General features: G+C 44.5%; 1 protein-coding gene across 1 annotated transcript in view; it reads left to right on the top strand.

Moving 5' to 3' along the window:
* Positions 1–21,018, top strand: part of trpm3 (transient receptor potential cation channel, subfamily M, member 3) — a gene marked incomplete at both ends in the record, with an annotated part of 352,723 nt that extends 331,705 nt beyond the window's left edge. Inside the window, 7 exons of the mRNA XM_084055549.1 lie at positions 1,481–1,655; positions 8,384–8,534; positions 10,521–10,714; positions 12,192–12,324; positions 13,483–13,651; positions 18,059–18,369; positions 19,761–21,018. Coding sequence (XP_083911675.1) covers positions 1,481–1,655; positions 8,384–8,534; positions 10,521–10,714; positions 12,192–12,324; positions 13,483–13,651; positions 18,059–18,369; positions 19,761–21,018 — 2,391 coding nt within the window. The remainder of the gene's footprint in view (positions 1–1,480; positions 1,656–8,383; positions 8,535–10,520; positions 10,715–12,191; positions 12,325–13,482; positions 13,652–18,058; positions 18,370–19,760) is intronic.
* Between the last annotated feature and the right edge of the window lie 1,014 nt (positions 21,019–22,032).

Raw genomic sequence — 22,032 nt, 5'->3', positions numbered from 1 at the left:
AGAACACGCCCTCCTACGATATTTTAACCCTATTTTTCCACCCAGTGCCAATTGCCTATGTAATCCTGGGCGCTACTCTCCCTCCGCCAGCCTAGGGAGAGCCCAAAACTGAGCTCATGCCTCCTTCAGTGCATGAAGAGCTAGCAAGCCGCTTCTTATCACCTGACAGGGGGGAGTTTCCCCGGTAGGACGTAGCGTGTGGAAGGAACACATTATTCCAACCAGTTCTTTTCCCCTCCATCAGGCGCCCCGGCTGACCAGGGGGAGGCAGTATAGAGACCAGGATTACTGCTGTTGTTTTTTGTTTTTTTTCTGAGGGTACCTATACCCTAGGGGACACGGGGAGAACATGCAAACTCCACACCGAAATGTAACGCCCTACTTGATATACTATAGCAGGGGTCTTCAACAGGGGGTCCGGGACCCCTAGGAGGTCCTCAGAGTTACTACAGGGTGTCCGCCAAATCTTTGTGTGATATGATTTTATTTTTACCGTAACCACTTGAACCCTATAGCATCCCTTTTCTGAGGAGAACTTTAGCCAAAAATAGCAGATCTACAAGCTCACAACGCCTCGTGCTGCGAGACGTTGTGAGCTTGTAGATCTGCTATTTTTGGCAAAGAGGTATAGGTGTAGAGGGAAAAAAGAGCAGGCCACGTAAACAAAAAAAAGTTGAATCTGGAACACAATTTTATACAATATAGAGGAGGGGGTCCCTGCTTCATCTCTCTCTTAGCTAGAGGGTCCTTGGCCTGAAAACGTTGAAGACCCCTGTACTATAGTACCAGCTCAGTGGTCTTGTGGGTAGAGTGTCCGCCTTGTGATTGTGAGGTTGGGGTTCTATTAATCGGTCGGGTCATATCAAAGACTTTAAATAAAGGGGCCCAATGCCTCCCTGCTTGGCACTCAGCATCAAGGGTTGGATCGGGTGGGGGGTAAGTCCCTGTGCGCCTCACGCTACAGAAACAGGAGATAAGCTCCTGCCCCATGGCTCGGCAAGGATTAATTTCTTGAGTATTTATGTTTTTGGATACTCATGACTTTCCCTCTACTACATTTATAGTAGAGATACCTCATGAAGGTCAGTTGGACCGAAACGTTGTAGCCTAATTAAATACTTCTTTGCTGGAAGTGAAGATTTTTCCTCACATTTTTTCGACACTCTACTACATTTCAATTTTTTTTTGACTGCACTACATTTCTAGGAAGGGGAAAAGTACTTTATGAATTAGCCTCTTAAGCCCCTATTTAAAATATAGCGAAAATAGACGCACTGTGACGCCAGCGAGTTGAAGTTACATTTTACATAAATAACGTTTTATAAACTGCTTGTCCAAAACCTCTTCTTTCTCCACTAACAACTACTGTTTTTTTTCTTCTTCTTCTTCTCTTCACCGCTTCAATCCTTCCCACACTCTCCATCCCTCTCCCTCCCTCCCTCCCTCCCTCCCTAACCCCTCTCTGTGTGTCTCTCCTCAGATGATAGACATGATGTACTTTGTGATCATCATGCTGGTGGTGCTGATGAGCTTCGGCGTGGCGCGGCAGGCCATCCTGAACCCCAACGAGGACCCGTCCTGGATGCTGGCCCGGAACATCTTCTTCATGCCCTACTGGATGATCTACGGCGAGGTGTTCGCCGACCAGATCGACCGTAAGTTCCCCCTGCAGAGCGCCACTCAGAGATGCCGTTCAGTACAGAACCTACTGACGACACTTAACTTCCTCCCAGGAGGAAAAACATTCCTACTAGGGATGCACGATTCAATCAGTTATCATGATGTCGTTATCGGCAATATCGGCCTTAAAAAAAACATTGCTATATTGATATCAAACAGATAATATATCGTTGCTGTCGGGCAGAAACCTCTTATCTCCATAATTTAACTTCTTGACGTAATTATTTTGTAAATGAATGCCCTACTTGATCATACTACTGTAGCAGCATCACACAAAAGCATCAAAAGTATCAGATCTATATATTTTTTAAATATGGTCGGCATATATAGAAAAGTATGGGCGGCAGTGGCTCAGGGGTAGAGTGGCCGGCAGAGTGACGGGACGGGAACCGCAAGGTTCCCAGTTCGATCCCGGGCTCCCCCAGAGTTAGTGTCGAAGTGTCCTTGAGCAAGACACTGAATCCCTAATTGCTCCTGATGAGCAGGTTGGTGCCTTGCATGGTTTCCTCCGCCATCGGTGTATGAATGTGTGTGTGAATGGGTGAATGTAATGCACAATCTATGTAAAGAGCTTTGGATAAAAGCGCTATATAAATGCACCATTTACCAAGTAACAGTTTTGGACGTATGAGGTTTCCACCCGACAGAGTGACGGTATCGGTCTATATTATATAGATATCGGAATATTAGCTGATATTTTATTTTCTAATTGCGACCGTAGGTCGCATTTACTATAGAAACCTGCTCCAGGTGTCCGTGCGTCACTCCGTCACACACGTCCCGTCACTCCGTCACACACGTCACACTTTTGCCCTGCTCATATCTCCGCACCCGTTGCCCCGATCCATGCCAGATTTTGCACACACACTCCTTACCTGCCAAACTACACCCTCCAAGGACCCCCGGAGCTCCAGGGACCCCCAGCTGCCTCGGGGACCCCCAAGTGTAAAAAATGAGCACATGTGGACAAATTACCAAATGACCGCCCCAACGGGGCTGCTCACGGGGCATTCCCGGGGACCACCCACTCCTGGTGCTCCAGAACGGATGCAAAAGTGGTGGCGCCCCCAGTGGAGGACCCCCTGCCACTGCAGCTCACATAAAATGCCGTAACTCGGGCTAGGAGCGTCCGGGAGAGCCGCGGCCGGTACCTATTCGTCCGCCAAGGCAACGCGGACACCCCACCCCTAATTTCTCACATGGCCCTCTTCTAGCGCCACCTTCAGGCCGCTTTTCACAACACATTTTTGCCCACTACTCCTACAGTTTTGCCCCTAAAAACACGCAAATTGCTACACACTACACAGTATGTCTACACTCATGTCATCAACATGCCTGCCACCACATTTCTTAGACCACCAAACAAAACTATACATTGCCCACACAACTAGGAACCAATCGCCGTTACAGCCCTCTTCTGTATACATGTGACCTACGGTCGCTTATCTCCCGATTAGGGAGTCTTACTGGTATTTATGTTTGAAAGTGAAGTTGAAAAAAAAAGTGTGCTGATGAAGGCTGCAGATTCAATCAAGTGTTTTTCAGGGGAAGCTTTCAAAAGGGTCGACAAGTCGGGGGAAAATGCAGAGTAAAAATACTATAGATAAGTTGTTTGAAATAATATGTGCATCAGTAGGCCTAACAACTCCGGTAATACGATCAGAAGTCTCCATCTTCACCCAGAATCACAGTTACTGTATTGTAGCGTTTAGCGGCCTGAGCTGGGATTGAACCCCAGACCACCCCTCTCAACAACCCATGATCGCAACCCGCTGCACCAATAGAGCTGAGCTCCATTGGCAGAGCAGTTACGAGTGATTCTTCTGTGGGGTCACTACGGTGTGACAGGTGTGAGGTAAACTTGTATTGCAATATCAATATCGGTATATTATATTGGTCGATTTGACCAATGCAATTAATCAGTTATCGGATATCGACCAAAATGTCAACATTGTGCATCCCTGCTTTCTAATTATGAAGGGACATTAGATTAGCATTGCAGAAACTATAGTTTTAACACAGAGCAAAACAGGCTCTCTGAGCTTGTAGATAGGCAACTGTATGCTGTTTCCACTGTTTCTGAACATTTTTCATATCTCCAGGTTGAAAGTGGTTGAAATGTTCAAATGGGACTTCTAGCATTGATATGAATGGTTTTAGCAGGACGCACATTATTACAACAAGTGTATTTTTTTGGGCGCTTTATCAAATGTAAAACATGCAAACAATGTTTCCAACATGTTATTCACACACTCTCTGAACAAACCTGTTCCTACTCTTGTGTTAACATCATTTTAACTTTATATTTCACATTAAAGGGCGTGTAAGTGATGATTCTTTGTTAAAATAATTCAGCAACACCTTCCAACCGACTGATCTCCTGACTTCATTCGACTGCCAGTCTGTAGCAATCTGCAGTAGTCTGTTTGGTGGAGAGCTACCTTTACACCCCCTTTAAACCTTGATACTGTATCTAACACTGTATAGAAAAATGAGATTTTTTCACTTGAATCAATAAATTCAATATCTTTGTGAGGATGGTGTCTTTGTGTGTGAACGACTGCTCTGTTGTTGACCTGTATATATATATACGGCTGTTTATAATACAGTGTGTGAGTGTGTGTGTACTGTAATGTGTAGCTGAATGCAAGAAAGTGGCCCAAAGACGAGAGATCTGAAATAATGCTTTTGGTTCTTTGTTTCAGATACGCGTAATAGGAAGTTGAAAAACGATAAGCTCTGGATGGTCGAAAATTACTTTCGAACTCACGGAAGCTGGCGTAGTAGCAGTCGATCCCACGTATTCCTGCACCCCCAGTGCAGTCAGACTCCCTGTAAATCCATAGCTATAAAGACTTTAATTTAAACGTATACCTGTCCCATATGCACCTCCCACCCACCCCATCATCCCAGCCTTGAACATGCCATGCTCACTCTTAACCACTAGTGGCCACTAAAGACGAAGGCGTGCATGCAGCCCTACAGGTTGAAGTTGCCCTCACAGGCTTATATTTCCTTGGGTCAGACAGTAAAAAAATTATAATCCCGTATCAATAAAAAAAAGTTATAATAATAATACAAAAACTAGACTAATTTAGAAAAACCCATTTAGACCTGAGGCCCATTCTAAAAATGCCTTCTAAATAAGTAGTTCTCAAACATTTTCATGCCAAGGACCCCAAAAATTATATGTAATTTGGCCGCACGGAACATTTTCAAACACTTTCAAGATTTTACATTAATAGCAGATGTACAAGCTCGTAGCGCAGCACGAAGTTAGCTATTTTTTAATAGCTAGGTTTATTAGTATATATTGTTTTTTAAATAGATCAGACCCAGTGAATAAACTGGTTGACTGATGTCGTCATGCCTATGGATTCAAGTCATTAGTCATTTTTATGAGATTAATGAATAATATTAGTGTATTCAGAGGTATCTTCCATAAAATCCTAATGGTCTCTGATATTTCATTTAAGCAAAGGTTAAAAGCCTGCAATTTATTTAACTGGTTGGCTTTAATGTAGAACAGCAGGGATATAGGTTTAGAATGATAAATACCTAATTTTAGGAAACACTCCTTTTACGCTATTTCACAAATCACAGATTGGAACAAAAGTGTTCAGTTGTGAGATTTGTCGTTTCCGCATTGCAGCAAACCTCCCCTTCCAAATATTTTAATTCATCAAATTGTTTGCCTGATCCAAGACAATATTATTTATTAAAGGGCAACTTTATCATGTTAATGCACTTTGCTGGCTACAATGACATTGTTTCATGGCAGCAGCACTCTTCAAATACCGTCAGATACGTTTCAAAGTTTCACGTTTGTTGTGATTACTTTGTATAGATCATCAAAGGGAAGCTATCAAAATTAAAAGTGTGATACTACTTTTGATGTTTATTTTCCACAGAACTTTTGTTCTTGGTTTGAAGAAGTGTGGCTGTTATGCTAAACACTTGTTTGTCACCCCGAACCATTGTTGCACCCGCCCCTCCCCCTTACGCCAGCTCAGCTTGTAACCAGAGTCATCGCTAATCACGTCGCTCATTTATCGCTCCTATTCAAACACGCCACTAGACTACTGATACTGATACATAGCTGATATATAAGCGCTAATAAACAAACAGACATAAAAACGTCCATATGAATACTGCAATCCTCACATGCAATTGTCTCCACAATTATACCCACATTCACACACATGTATTCACTTAAAGGGTAACCAATCCCCACATAATATGTACTTAAATGGTAACCAATCCCCACATAATATTTACTTAAAGGGTAACCAATCCTCAAACTCAAATCTGGGGTTTGGCTACTGTTTAAACATCACAACGTATGCATACTACCAATCACCTCCCATCATTAGCAATCTCTGTTTTTTCATGTGGTTCAGTTGTCAGAGTTTTTTATTTTGTTTTAAATCCAAAAACTTTTTATATAGGGTAACATTTAAGAAAAAGTACTAACAAAAATTACTTCAGTTCTCTATCTTTGGGCTGCATTGTGTGAATTAATCAAGCGATAACCAGCATGAGAATGAATTCCGTTAGGCAAACAAACGAAAGACCTTTTCCCCAGATATAAGCGACATGCAACTGAACCATCGCAGATGGAAAAAACACGCTAAAACCCAATGCACATGTTTTTAAAAAACGACAAGTGTGTCATTTCAAATGTATCCTTATAAAATACCTTTGAAACGACACAAGGCACCAACCCATCGCTGAGAGAGGCTGTGGCACGCATTAACACAACAATATATTTTAAACACTGTTTAAATATATTGGGAACGCAAGTTTTTATGATGAAACATGAGGAATATATTTTGAAATATATTTGCTTTTTGTTTTTGTTTCCAGATGCACATTTCAGCACATGAGCCCCGCCCCCTATACCATTCTAGTGCTCACTCTTCTGTTTCCTCTTGCAGAAAAGAAGCATAAACATTATGCTTCTTGTTTGTTTGCAAAGAATATTATGTAGATATGTTGTTTGTTGTGTGTCTTTGGCGTCTGTCTGTCTGTCTGTCTGTCTGTCTGTCGGTGTTTACATGTGGGTTTGTCTGTAATTGTGGGATAAGGCTCGTCTATGTCTTGTTGTCTGGCTTTGTTTTGCTGTTTGTTTCTCAATGTAGCCTATACTTTATGTTTGTTTCAGGTTTCCTTTTGTCTTGTTTTTGTCTTGTCTGTGTGCTTATTGAGCTATCGTTCTCGTTCGGAAACATACAATGGATACAATGAATACTTTATAAGTACATATAGTAAGTAATGTCTCGCCATAAGTAGTAGTTACATGTATCGTTGCTGTCGGGCAGCCAAAAACATCTTTTCTCCGTTATTCTAACTTGTTGTGTTTTTTCGTAAATGAATTCCCTACTTGATCACACTACAACGTCACACAAAAGTAGCAGAAATTAAAGCGTATAACATTTAATTGAGAGATTTTGTTTTATTTATATTTTTGATATACAAATTTAAACAAGGATACGATCTCACGTGTAAATGTTGAAGTGGTAGTTAAACAATGAATAACGAATGTGAAAATGTTGTGATTTACATTGTCTGAATGCACAATATATATATGTAACTAGCAACCATTTTACATACTGTATGACATTACTTATATCGTCTCTGCCGGGTGAAAACCTCATATGTCCAAAACTGTTACTTTTCAGGATTCAAATTCAAAAGCTTCAAAAGTAGCAGATCTACAAGCTCAAAAAGTGTCTTTTTGCGCCCGTGTTTCGAGCTTGCAGATCTGCTACTTTTGATGCTTTTTGTGTGACGCTGTAGTATGATCAAGTAGGTCGTTAATTTACGGGGAAAAAACAACAAATGTTAGAATATTGAGATAGAGGTTTCTGCCAGACAGCAACGATATTATGTACTTTTTGAGACCATTATAGTGTCCGTTGTAGGTTTCCTCATGAGATGGTGTTTGAGGCATGTTTGTGTAACCGTCTGCATCTGAGGCCTGTCTCTGCACTGTAAAGCTCTTGTTTTAACCCATTCAATCCGGGAACGCATCTCTGTCATTTTAGATTTCTTTGGATATTCAAAAATAGCAGATCTACAAGCTCAAAGTGCAGCACAGAGTGCTGCACTATGAGCTTGTATGTCTGCTATTTTTGAAAAATCGTGAAGCTCTGAGCAAATCTTTGAATATAATATATTTTTAAGCAAACCTTTGTAACTCAAATCTTTGCATCTGGGGGGTCCCTGGAACAACATATTTTGAGATGTGAGTCCACGGCCAAATACATGTCATGTTTCTGGTCCTTGACATGAAACAGTTTGAGACCCACTGATATAGCAACATACGTTTTTTCAAAAAACGGTTAGGATTTAGAAGACATTTGTAGAATATATATTCAACGATTTGCTTGTATATCTGCTATTTTTGAATTACCAAAGAAGAAAGAAAGTTCCTGGGTTGAATGGGTTGAACAGATTCATGCACAATACCAGTGTTTATAAATAATCCACACAGAGACGTACGTGGTATAACCCGTTCTGTGTGTGTATGACTGTGTGTGTGTGTGTGTGTGTGTGTGTGTGTGTGTGTGTGTGTGTGTGTGTGTGTGTGTGTGTGTGTGTGTGTGTGTGTGTGTGTGTGTGTGTGTGTGTGTGTGTGTGTGTGTGTGTGTGTGTGTGTGTGTGTGTGTGTGTGTGTGTGCGTGCGTGCGTGCCCATGCAGCTCCCTGTGGTCAGAACATCACCACGGAGGACGGGGTGACAGTCACGCTGCCACCCTGTAAGACGGGGGCGTGGATCGTGCCCGCCATCATGGCGTGCTACCTGCTGGTGGCCAACATCCTGCTGGTCAACCTGCTCATCGCCGTGTTCAAGTACGTCAACAACTACAATGTCTAGGATCTAGGACAGGGCTGGGCAACTTTGACGATGGAGAGGGCCACTATATTTCCGCACTCACTCCAGAGGGCCACACCTTTTTCGTAAATTGATACCGTACTTCGCCATTCTATGTCATATTGACCTGTGGACCGCATTAAGTGAAGGTGGGGGCCGCCAGTTGATCTAGGATTATAGTAGCCTGGGACCAGACGAATCTGCGAGTGCAAAAAAAAAAATGCACTCTGCGATTTGGGTCTGGCACCGCTCCATAGAGAATCCATTTCCTCTCCCAGAAGACGTGGGGCACCAATCAGGGCCCAGTATTCGAATATGGTAGACTGTAATTGGTAGTTGGTTGTAGGTCTAACCAATTGCGTCGAGGGCTATTGTTTTGATCCCACCCCTTGGGAAACAAAACGTCCTCATGGAAGCACCAGACTCATATCCACGCAGTGATATAGTCTAGCTACGCCAGGCTAGGATTATAGATAAACCAAGAACCTATCATCAGTCTTTTTAATATATATATTTTTTGTCTGTACATTCAAACTACACAATACATACGATGCCAGGTCAACAAATGAACCTGTCATCTGTCTAAATAGCATGGGCAAGTGCTACGGCAAGTGCTACACCTCTGCCTTCTGTGTCTACCTCTTGTTTCTCACTTTCTCTCAGATCTTTCATTCCATTTTATCTTATCATCGTCACTGTCGGGCTAGACTGAAAGAACGAGCCCAATCGATGGTCTTGAAGGGCGGAGCCAAACCCAGGCGCTGGATTCCAGCGCCTGGGTTTGGAGCACTCTGATTGGTTAGGAGATAACAAGGTCCTAAGACCAGCGTTCCTGCAAGGTTCTCCCAGGCTTTTTTTCTTTTGAAACAAAAAAAAAGGCATGGGTTTCCGAGGCTACTGTCGGGCAGAAACCTTGTATCTCTATCATTCAAACATTGTATGTATTTTTTTGTTTCATGAATGAATGTGTCGTGCAAAAGTACTTTATTCAACTTTATTAGGAAAAACACAAAGAAAAGGCTAAGACTGTGGATAAAATCAATAAAAACTGTGGATCAGTGAAACAGGTGTGCACTTAGCTGGGGAGAGCAACGAAATATGATTATTTTGGGGGGTCACGGCCTGAAAGGTTTGGGAACCCTTACAATCAATACACATACAATACAATCTGGAGTGTTGATTTAGACAGTGACATCAACAACAACAACACTCAATTACACCACATTCTAGACGGTCATACGAGGCCAGACGGTCATACGAGGCCAGAGGCTCTTTATATTCTGCATGGTGCGTTTGTGTTATACGTTTATCGTGCTAATGATGTGTCATTATCTGGCCTTTGCTTTGTGTGAAATGTTTTCTGGCAGAGATGGTCATCTTCACATTATGTCAGGGTAATTATACAGAAATACTAATTTAGATGGAGAGACAAAGACAAGAGCCAACAGATGAATTCATATGTTATTTGTGATGGTAAATGGTCTGTATGTCTATAGTGGTTTTTATCCAAAGTGCTTTACAATGTGTGTTACATACATACACACGCATTCACTCACACTTTCATCAATATAAACCATGTATTGCAATGATGTTGCACATTTGGCAGCATGACTCTGCTCCTGTGATACTACAGATGTATCTGTACAAGCATGACACACATTGTGAGATCATTATTATTTTTTTAATATTTATGTCAGGCAGAAACCTCTTATCTTTTTATTTATTTTTTTGTGTATTTTTTTCGTAAATGAACGCCCTACTTGATCATACTACAGCGTCACTCAAAAGTATCAAAAATAGCAGATCGACAAGCGTGAAACGCGGCACTCAACAGCACATTTTGAGTTTGTAGATCTGCTATTTTTACTATTTTTGAATTTGAATCCTGAAAAGTATCAGTTTTGAACATATGAGGTTTACACAATTGTTTTATGTTTTCATAAATGTGTAATGTTCCTTCACAGCAACACGTTCTTCGAGGTGAAGTCCATCTCCAACCAGGTGTGGAAGTTCCAGCGCTACCAGCTGATCATGACCTTCCACGAGCGGCCGGTCCTTCCTCCTCCCCTCATCATCTTCAGTCACATGACCATGGTCCTCAAACACCTGTGCTGCCGCTGGCGCAAGCACGACGAGGACGAGCGCGACTACGGACTGAGTGAGTGACGGATGACCAGCACACTCTCACTCCCAAAACCAAGCGACCAAAATGTGACTAAACGTCAATATGTGACCCTGTATGGGTCATCTGATGACGTCCCGGTCACTTCCGCATTCCCGGAATGTTGAAGTGCCGTTCTCAAACCCAAGACGTTTTTTAGGGTGACGGCTATAGGGCATAGCAGTGGCGGCCATTTCCTGGTTCCACTCCAAAATAGTCAATGCATTTTTCCCATTGACATTTCCAAAAATATTTATATCAATTCATTTAAGCCTAGAATCAAGCCATCCAGGGTCCTGGTGAATCATGACCATAAAACATTTATTTCTATAATTTTATTTTATTTTATATTTAATTATATGATATACTATATTTAATACCCTTTGTTTTGCCGTTTTCAAAAAAGTTTTTTCACAGAATCGAACGTTTTATGGTCATGATTCACCAGGACCCTGGATGGCTTTAGGCTTAAAATAATTGCTATAAATATTTTTGGAAATGTCAATGAGAAAAATGCATTGGCTATTTTGGAGTGGAACCAGAAAATGGCCGCCTCTGCTATGCCCTATAGAGTTAAAAAATAATAGAGAGGGCACCAGAAATCCCCACCCATCCATTTGTATGGAGTTGTTCACCCAGCGTTTACCCCTTCTTCCGGGTTGGGAAATGTGACGGGCGGGACCTATTATTTGGGGACGATGTGGTGCGTTTTACCTCACTCTGCACGTCGTCTCGCAGTAGTGTCACCTCCGTGCACAAGCTCTTGAGTCGATGCCCATTGGTTGAAACCGTTTTCACTCGTTCATGTGTCATACCTATACCTGTGATTGCAGGGACGTGCACAGATAGACTCTAGGTGGTGCTAGAGCTCCTGCCCTTTGCCCTCTTGACCAGAAGTGCGCTTTTGAAAAAAGGGCACACACAGTTTCAGTTTACAGCAGGGGTCTTCAACAGGGGGTCCGGGACCCCTAGGGGGTCCTCAGAGTTACTACAGGGGGTCCGCCAAATCTTTATGTGATTATGATTTTTCTTTTTACCATAACCACTCGAAACCTAGCATCCCTTTTCTGAGGAGAACTTTAGCCAAAAATAGCCGATCTACAAGCCCACAACGCCTCGCGCTGCGAGGCGTTGTGGGCTTGTAGATCGGCTATTTTTGGTATAGGTGTAGGTATAGGAGGTATAGGTGTAGAGGGAAAAAAGAGCAGACCAAGTAAACAAAAAAAAGTATAATTTACTTGAGCACCTGCCCCTCAAAATGTCTGTGCACGCCACTGTGTGATTGGCCACCATGTCCAATGCGCTTCATTGCTCCCTCTCGGTTCTGGGGGCTTGATGACGGCAAATAAAAAGCTTGTGCTTGTAGCTCGTATAGCTTTTTTATGTATTCATATTTGTGATGTTCCTTCACATATTCAAACACAGTATTTTGAGCTTAGTAGTGATTTTGTCTGGGTTATTTCGTCCACCGCAGAGCTCTTCATCACGGAGGACGAGCTGAAGAAGGTGCACGACTTCGAGGAGCAGTGCATAGAGGAGTACTTCAGGGAGAAGGACGATCGCTTCAACTCCTCCAACGACGAGAGGATCAGAGTGACCTCTGAAAGGTCACACATGATGATGGAAACATTATTATAGTTGCTGTCGGGCAGAAAACTCTTATCTCCATATTTTAACTTTTTGTGTCTTTTTTTCCCTAAATATACGCCCCTACTTTATAAATACTACAGCGTCACACAAAAGTATCAAAAGTAGCAGATCTACAAGCTCGAAACGCTGCTCGAAGCGACGCGTTTTGAGCTTGTAGATCTGCTATTTTTGCTATCTTTTAATTTGAATCCTGAAAAGTAACAGTTTTGAACATATGAGGTTTCCACCCGACAGATACGATATGAGTTTGTTTGATTCCAATTCTACATCATGTAGATATTGACAGGATGAAAATGAACTAATCATTAATTAACTAACTCATCTAATTAACAGAGCTGTCACCTACTTGAAAAAAGAAAACTAGTGCTATTTAGCTACATTTTTGTTTAGTGTGTATCAGTTGTTTACAATTATAATTTAGACATTTAGCAGACGCTCTTAATCCAGAGCGATTTACACTTCAAGGTAAACACGAGGTAACATCAAATGCATCTAGGATCATAGGTAATCCAAGAACCTATCATCAGTCTAAACCAGTGGTTCTCAAACTTTTTCATGTCAAGGACCCCCAAATGGACACTTAATAGCCCGCGGACCCCCATTTGAAAAGATACATTTTAAGGACCCCCAGTTTGACATGCATTAGGGCTACGGACCCCCATTTAATGGCATTTCTATCTCTGGGACCCCAATTCATGTTGTAAAATCAATGTTATCTTAACTCTGAGAGTGTACAAATGGAACCAAATGGACCCTAACGGGTCCATTTGGTTCCTATCCATCATTTAGCTGGGGACCCCCTGGAACCCATTCAAGTACCCCTGGGGGTCCCCGAACCCCACTTTGAGAACCAATGGTCTAAACAGTATAATATCCAAAAATAAATAATCTGTAGATTGAAACTATACAAACTATAGGATGCCAGGTCTACAATGAACCTGGCGTCTGTCTGCATAACATGATATCTAAATTACATTTGAACCTTTGCATAAGACTGCAAGATCGTCAAGGCTATAAGGGCTAAGTGCTACGGCAAGTGTTTGAATGAGTAAATGGAAAACCCAAGATTTGAATCTACTCTCTCCCATTCCTCCTCTCTCTCTCTCCTCTCCCAGGGTGGAGAACATGGCCATGCGTCTGGAGGAGGTGAACGAGAGGGAGCACTTCATGAAGGCCTCCCTGCAGACGGTGGACGTCCGCCTGGCCCAGATGGAGGAGCTGATCGGCCGCATCGCCGTGGCGCTGGAGCGCGTGACGGGCGTGGAGCGAGGCGAGGTCAACAAGGTGCTGTGTAACGGAAATTCAATTAATATTCCTGTTTAATTATTGAGTTACTATTAAAGGAGTAGTTCACCAAAACAAATACTTATTTTCTATCAATTACACACCCCATGAAGCATTGAATTCATGGAGTTTTTTTGTTTTTGAGGCAATAAATTGATGACCGGCAGAGTCGACTCAATTGAGTCAAATTATTGGCTCAGGAATGTGACAAAAACAAAAAAACTCCATGAATTCAAGGCTTCATGGGGTGTGTAATTGATAGAAAATAAGTATTTTCTTGGGTGAGTTACTCCTTTAATGTATAATACATTCATTATTGCTCTTATTTGAGTATTACCTTTACACTGTATGACTGTGTTCTGAATTATCATTACAATTATAACTACACATTGTTATGCTTACAGTATGTCTGAATGGAGTGTCCTAGCAGGGAACATAAACAGGGAAGATAAGGAGCCATGTGCGTGTTAGTGTTTAATGGGACTGTTTGGACACAATACTGTATGAGGGTCGTCTGATTACATTTCGTCGCCTTGCTAAACTAATGGCCTATGTCACTTTTTTAAAAGTTTTTCAGGGAAAATAAAAAACTGATCCAAAACAAAACTATATATTTCTTAATCATTTCACCCAAAATGTTTATAACAAATTATGACTATTTAAATAGAAATAACACTGTCTGTCAGTTATGTAACATAAGAGATTTAAGTATGTTTAAATAGGATAAAATCTGGGGGAAAAAAGGTCCATTTTGGCCTAAGTTACACTAGGGAGTCATGAGGAGCTGGCTTAGGCAAAAATATAATCTCACCACTCAAACAGAGAGCGTCTCCTTTCAAACCCCAATGGTTCTATTGAGCCCCCCGCCCACAGGAGTAGCCCAATTCTCTCACAACTTGCTACAAAAATCGCTCATGAAAAACTATATAACCTCCTACATTTAATTTTTCACCTTCACATGTGTCTCCTTCTCTAATAATCAAAAAGTGCTATATATTTCATCTCGCAATGTACTTCCGGATGGTTCGTTTTGCACCTTTTTATGCCACATCGGTCACGGGAAAGAAATAAGCACTGCCGTGGTCTATGGAAACGAGCCCAAAAGTGCACCCAAATAAGCCCAAAATCGCTTATACAAACAGTCAGACCTGGCAACGCAGCCTACGCCAATCATGCGTGAGAGATCTACAAGCTATGGGGCAGAGACGCCACCGTATCTTAGCAACAACTACAGCGCTCACTCTCATTGGTCGTGTCACGCTAAGAGCAGTTCCCAGACAATGGCATCGCAGAGAGCTTGCTGTAGCCATCACATCACAGTCATTCGCAGCGACGACGGACAGGGAGCTGTGATAGCTGCCATGTCGCTAACGCTAAGGTGGTTGTCATGCCTGCAGCGGCTGTGCAATCACTTTGTCAACAATGCACGTTCGTGTGGTGAATGTCAATATTGCTGCTCAGTTAGTCCATTGTAGATGGTGTATGTTTGTGTGTGTCTTCTGGAGAACTATGTAGCTCCACAGCAACTACAGTAACTAACGTAATGGCAGGACCGCCCCGTGCAACGCACGTTTAGGCTGCATTATGGTCATGTAGTAATTTCAGATAATTTCGCTCCAATTAGAGCAGTGCTTATCAACCCTTTCAGGCCGCCCCCCCCCCCCCCCCCCCCCCAAATAAACGTAATTGATCTGGGCACCCCCCCATTTTGTTTGACTCCATTCCACAAGTAAATATTGTGAAAATAGCAGATCTACAAGCTCGAAACGCCTCACGTTGAGAGGCTTTGTAAGCTTGTAGATCGGCTATTTTCCACATGATTGCCTCTTTCTTAGATTATTTGACAATGTGGCCAATGTTTTCATAGTATAGTTTGTTGACTACTTTTGTTGCAGAAATGGTCATTTCCTTTACTTTCGTTTTTTTATTGTCTCCGCCAGGCCGAAAGGCATGGCGCAAGACCTGTCCGTCCGTCTGTGATAGCTAATCTCTCACATCGTTGACTTGATCGCAGCGAAACTGTGCACACACACTCCCTGGATGCCAATTCAGAACCTCTGCCCTATTTCTTTCACATGGCCCTGTTACAGTGCCACCAGGACGCCGCTTTTCAGATTTTTCATATTCCATCCTGATTGGCTAAAATGGCTTCCAAAGTCTGCAGGACTGCTCCGTTTGGACCAAAATGCCTCACATTATGAACACAGCATGCACTTTCCGTGCAACTTTGCACCCACATTCCCACTATGCCGAGGCAGAAATTCCACTTGAGATTTCTCTAATCAGCCTCATGGTGGCGCTATAACAGCCCGATGTGGAGAGTCAGTGAGAGCTGGATAAACGAGGTAAAATGTGTCAAAAGGAGTCTGTACGTCGATAAATGAACACATGACGTCGGTGGGAGAGGAGATATTGTGTCTTTTGGACAAACAGCAGCGTGGTGCTGATGTTTGTTGTGTGAAGCAGCTTAATGTCAGAGTGTTTGTGTTGGAGTGCCTCAGTGCGGCTGCAGAGTTCATGTGCAACCTCTTCCAGAGAGAGACAGAGACACTACAAACTCTGCTGGAGAAAAAAAAAACACTGCTGGGCATTGACTTTCATATGGACATTGATCTACACACTGCAGGTATATCTGCTACACACACAACATCAAACTACACACTACAGGTATGATGCAGCGTTTGCATTCCAGCCTGCATGCCAGCGTAGTTCCCATATGGTTTCAAGGTGGGCTAAACCATATGGACCCCATGTCAGCAATGTCAGCGGCATCCACTTCAGTCCCAACTGCGATGCCCATGCAGGCTATAAGTAGCTTCTACCTGGCCCTTAGGTGGGCCCCAACTAGCCATGTTTATGTGGGACCAAGGCGGGTCCTAACTGGGTTTGCCCATGCAGCCTTTAACTGGCTTCTACCTGGGCCCTAGGTCTACCCTAACCAACCAGAGTGCAGTGCCCATCGCTCCAATTGTTGTGACGTCAGGGCTCTCAATACTGCACATTGGTGGAGGAGGAGGGGCCGCAGGGCGACCGCACACATCGCTGAACCAATGGTAGCCCACGGATGTTTCCTCTGGGGATTTACAATCTGCCCCTCTATGCCACATATCATCCGCACTACAGGGTCTTCACTGACCCAGCCACGGCCCCACTGGCCCTCATGACGCTACGCCACTTATATGAGCTGCCAAGTGGCCGCGGGCGCTACGTGGGCGTGGCCGCGGGCTAGACGCGAGCCCCCGCGTAGCGGGGGCGAGCTTCTAGTTTCCTCAAAAAATTACTTAGGCCATTAGTTTAGCAAGGTGACAATTTGCATCCTTGGGGTTAACCTTTCATCCTCCTGGAACTCTGTATGTAGGTTTCACCTACATACCTGGCTTCAGTGTCAGACTCCTGTTGCCTTCCTAGGCAACCGGACACTGTGCGTTTCTTTTCCTTTTAGCGTTTCTTTATTCTCATTTCAATCCATTCTCTCCCTTTCTTTTTCATATCATCTTTTCATTATATTCTTTGAGACACACATACGAGTATTTCGGGGCGTGGCCGAATCCGCCATTCCTTCACTAGGTGAAACAACACAGCTTTCACCATTGGAATTGCGTTAGGGAACGCACATATTGTTACATTTTATGGGTTTATTTCGTCATACGTTACATTACTACAGTCATTTAGCAGACGCTTTTATCCAAAGCGACTTACAATAAGTGCATTCAACATAGGTAGGGAACGAAACTACTAATCACCAGAGGTCTTAAGTGCATTTCCTGTAAAAACAAGCAACCAAGAGTATACCTAGCGCTAAGGTAAAAGTGCAATATATCAGCTATCTACTTTCATAAACACATGAGATAAAATAGCCAAATCAAATGAGCACAAGCTAATAGGTCCAATACAACAATACAACAATAGTTCCTACAACTAGTTAACAACAAGTAGGCCAGGCAAAGAGGAAGGGTAGTGTTTCCGGAAGAGGTGGGTTTTCAGCCTGCGGCGAAAGATGGGCAGTGACTCTGCTGTCCTGACATCAGTGGGAAGTTCATTCCACCACTGTGGGGCCAGCACAACATATGGTGAAGTATTGGTAGTAGTAGTTCATTTTTCACAAGATCGGTGGTTGTTGCAATGACCAGCAACCACCGATCTTGTGAAAATTTTAAACGGGGCCGCCAAATATTCTAAACTTTACCAATAATCATATTCCTTGAGACACATCCGAATTTTTGCCCAGTCAGACAAGAGAATCACGTGACGTTGATCCCCTTCCCCTATTTGCTCATACTAAGACATGACGTATGTGTAGGCAGAATAATTGTTGTCATCTGTTGTATCCAATAAACCTACTAAAAGACATTTAGTTGCAATTTTTCATTCTCTCACTGAGGAAATATTTAATTTCCACAACAACAGGTGCGGTCGCGCACCTCGTCCGACTGCACGGACTCGGCGTACATCCTGCGTCAGGCCGAGTGCCCCGACGGCGCCGCCGCCTACATCCTGCGGCAGAGCAGCTTCAACAGCGCCGAGGGCAACGCCTACCGCCTGCACGAGGCGCTGGAGGCGGCGGCGGCCACCGAAGGCTCCATGTCCCCGCCGTCCCCCACCGGCATGCTGGCCACCAGGACCAGGAGCCACTCCTTCTACCACGGGGCAGGAGGAGGAGGAGGAGGAGGCCGCGGCTGTAGCGAGCGGTCGACGAGCGGAGCCGATCGGGCAGAGAGGTATGTATGGATGTTTTTTTTAGGGATGCAACACAGTGTTGATTTCGTCGACTAAAACTGTGACGAAAAACTTTGGTCGACTACCTTTTTTTCACTGACGAAAACTAAATAAATTAAGCACACTAAAACTCTGACTATATATATTGACAATTTCGTCAACAAATACAAACTAGACTAGAATGTTAGTGAGGGACTAGTGGAGAAGAGATCCAGTAGAACTAAAAGACAAGTCATTTTATGTTTGGTTGCGCTCGGGTGTTGCGCTCTGAAAATAGCAGATCTACAAGCTCACAACGTGTCGCACTGTGACGCGTTGTAAGCTTGTAGATCGGCTATTTTCAGTATGCAACCAAGTGTTAAATCAGTCATTGTCAAATCAACACTGGTGCAACTGCAACAGCTAATTTATGGAGTCAGATCAGTCTCAAAATGAATGATCCACACATGGTGATTCACAAACTCTCACACGCTCTTGTTCACAAATACAATTCTGTATTTATCTTCAAATCACTCGATTCACAAATGCACACTTAAATTTCACAAATGACAAACAATTCCACAAATTAAAACATTTAAAAAATCATGTGTAATAAAAAGGCACAAATCTTGTAAATGGCTGAATGTGTATTTCCATGTGAATTTTTTATTTGTGAACCTCGCTACGCTTGAGAGAGAAACCTTTTTTTGAGACTCTCCTGATGCCGCAGATCGACTTACGACATCATTGGCTGATGAATCTGTCAATCAGAATCATGCTTCAGATTCATTTTGAGACTGAACTGACTCCCTATTAATCAAACTAGTAGATTTAATTGATTTTGAAAAAATATTGGTGATAGCTGAAATAATCAATTTTTGAAAATAGGTAGGTAGCTACTTTTGTCAAATGTATTTAAATAGCTTAAATAGGAGCTATTACGACGGAACGCATTGCGATGTGATCTAGTATTTACGCTACTTTCGCATGGCAACGTTGTACAGCGAAGTATTACATACTGTAGGGCGTAAGTGTAATCGATAGGCATAAATGTGCATACCTCAGATTGTTCTTGACCTTTTTCTTGCCTATGTTTTTATCCTCCTCTCTCTGTCCCCCCTGTTTTTCCTGAAAACGTTGAATCATAGAGCACAACAAATATTGTTGCTGTCGGGCAGAAACGTCCTATCTCCATATTCTAACTTTCTCGAAAATTAACGCCCCTACTTGACACTGTGTCACACAAAAGCATCAAAAGCAGCAGATCCAATCTCCTACTTTTGCTATTTTAGGATTTGAATCCTGAAAAGTAACAGTTTTGGACATACAAGGTTTCCACCCGACGGAGACGATATATATATTTTTTACACCCGTGTGACGCGACAATAAACGTAATTCTGCTTCTGACTCCGAGGTTCTTCAAGGAGCGCTCGCTCAGCCTCCACCGGGCCAACAGCTCGCAGTCGGTGTCCTCCGGCGCCGCCCCCAAGGAGTCTAAGCCCCTCCCCCTGGCGACGCTCTCGGTCTCCCAGCAGCACCGCCCGTCGTCGTGCATCGACATCTACGTCTCCACTACCGAGGAGGCGGGGCCCGCCGAGGTCTTCCTGGACCCTCTGCGCGTCGCTCCGCCCCTCCGTAGAGACTCCTCCCTGCACTCTGAGATCATGGAGGCGGTGCTGTCGGGAGGGCGGGACTTCAGCGGCAGCAGCGGCGGCGGCGCCACCGCCACGGGCGACAGGCACTCGGAGGGCGGCACCGGCACCGGCACCGGCTGCAGCACCACCATGTTCGAGGACAGCGCGGCCGCCGACCTGTCCCTCTGCTCGGCCCACCTCCTCCCGGACGCCACCCTAATACCTCCCTGGGACATGGACCCGTCCCCTCCCACCTCGGCGGGCCTGCTGGAGCGCTCCAAGAGCAGCCGCTACCTCTCCACCACCTGTGGCGGAGGAGGAAGCGGTGGCGGCGGCGGCTTCCTGGACGAGCCTTCGAGCCCGCTGGTCAAGTCCCACAGCCTCATGTTCCCTTCCAGCCGGACGTGCTACAGCGGGCTGGGGGCCGGCGTGCAGGTCAAGGCGGCCGAGTACACCAGCATCACGGACTGCATCGACACGCGCTGCGTCTCGTCGCCGTACCCGCCCGCCGAGCGCTCGCACTCCCCCGGCGGCGCGGCCTCCAGCTCCTTCCCCTTCGACAAGCCGCCGGACCCGCAGGGCTCCTCGTCCCACCCGGAGAGGGAGGCCGAGCTCAGCCACACGGAGTCGGACCCGGAGGACCCCGAGGACCTGGTCCTGGCGCCCGACACCCCTCGCCACGGGAGCTTCGGAGGAGGAGGGCCCAGCGGGGGGGGGACCCCTTTCTGCTCCCCCTTCTCCAGACTGGAGAGAGCCAACAGCTGCTCCTCGGACGACTCCCACCCTTCCCTCACCCTGGCCCCTCCGCACCACCGGAAGAGCCTGTCGGTGAGTGAGAGGATGGCGGGGGGTCCGGGGGCAGACAGGGGGGGGTCCGGGCTGGGCGGCCTGGGGGGGGCCGCCGGCGGCGCCAGAAACCCCTTCCTCAGGAGCAAATCCGGGGCGCGGCCCGAAGCGGCCAAGACTGACAGCCTGTCCATGAGGAAGCTAGCCACTCCGTCCTCGTTCCGCAGCTTCGACAGACACAACTACACGTGACAACGAGGGTGTCGGCCGGCGCACTGATTCACTTACGCAATTGAGAGAGGACCCGGGGACGAGGGACAGAGGTGGAGGGCAAAAGAGGCAATGGTGACGAAGAGAGAAAAGGGTGAAGTTGCCCCATATAGTTGGTGAAATCGGGTCAGATTCACCATGTTCTGGCTTGTTGTGGCGGTTATCAGAGGGGGGCAGGGTTATCAGAGGGGGGCGGGGAGGTTAAGCCATCGTCAAAGCCCAACGGACAACTTCACCCTAGATACAGTGATTCCCAACCTGTGGGCTGGGGCCCACTAGTGTGCCGTGCGTGTATTGCAAAGTGGGGTCCCAAATAATTAAAAGATTTTAAGATAAAAGTATATTAAAGATTTTTTTTTTTGTAACAATGATCTAAGTCTACAAAGTAACTAGTAACTGCATTTTTCAACCAAAAAAAAATAGATTTTACCTTTGTGATGTAGTGGAGTAAAAGTATAAAGTATCAAAAATACTCAATAAAGGCAAAATTGTACTCAAGTAACTCTACTTGAGTAAATTGACTTACTTTAGTTACTTTCTACCAGTGAAAACATTTAGTATATTACGTCAATTGCATTGATCCAAGCAGGAACATAATAAACTATGACCTGAACATGTTTTAGGTCAGATGGGTGGGTGAGCCGCGAACGTTTTCCAGATTTTATGGAGAAGTGGGCCCTGATGCAGAAAAGGTTGTGAACCACTGATCTAGAGCAATAGAATGGAGGGGGGAGACAGGGGTCCCAAAGTATATCGGTCAAAAAAGAGCTAATGAATCTAGGCGATAGTTATTATTACCTCTTCTTGTAGCTATGTAAGCGTCAGTGGGGTGTCCTGGCAATGGAAGGTGTTATGTGTGGTTTTACCCCCATCCGCCATCTAAATTATTACGTCTCTGTGTTATATATCACAATGTCAATCACCATGTTAGGCGAGGCGAACAGGCCTTTCCCACCCGATCCTATAGTAACGTACGTGACAGAGCCGCGTGCGTCA

Source organism: Gymnoscopelus microlampas (genome assembly GCF_963454915.1).
Source record: "Gymnoscopelus microlampas genome assembly, chromosome: 4".
NCBI lineage: Eukaryota > Metazoa > Chordata > Actinopteri > Myctophiformes > Myctophidae > Gymnoscopelus > Gymnoscopelus microlampas.
The sequence above is the reverse complement of the archived record's forward strand: the minus strand, read 5'-3'. Positions and strand labels throughout refer to the sequence as shown.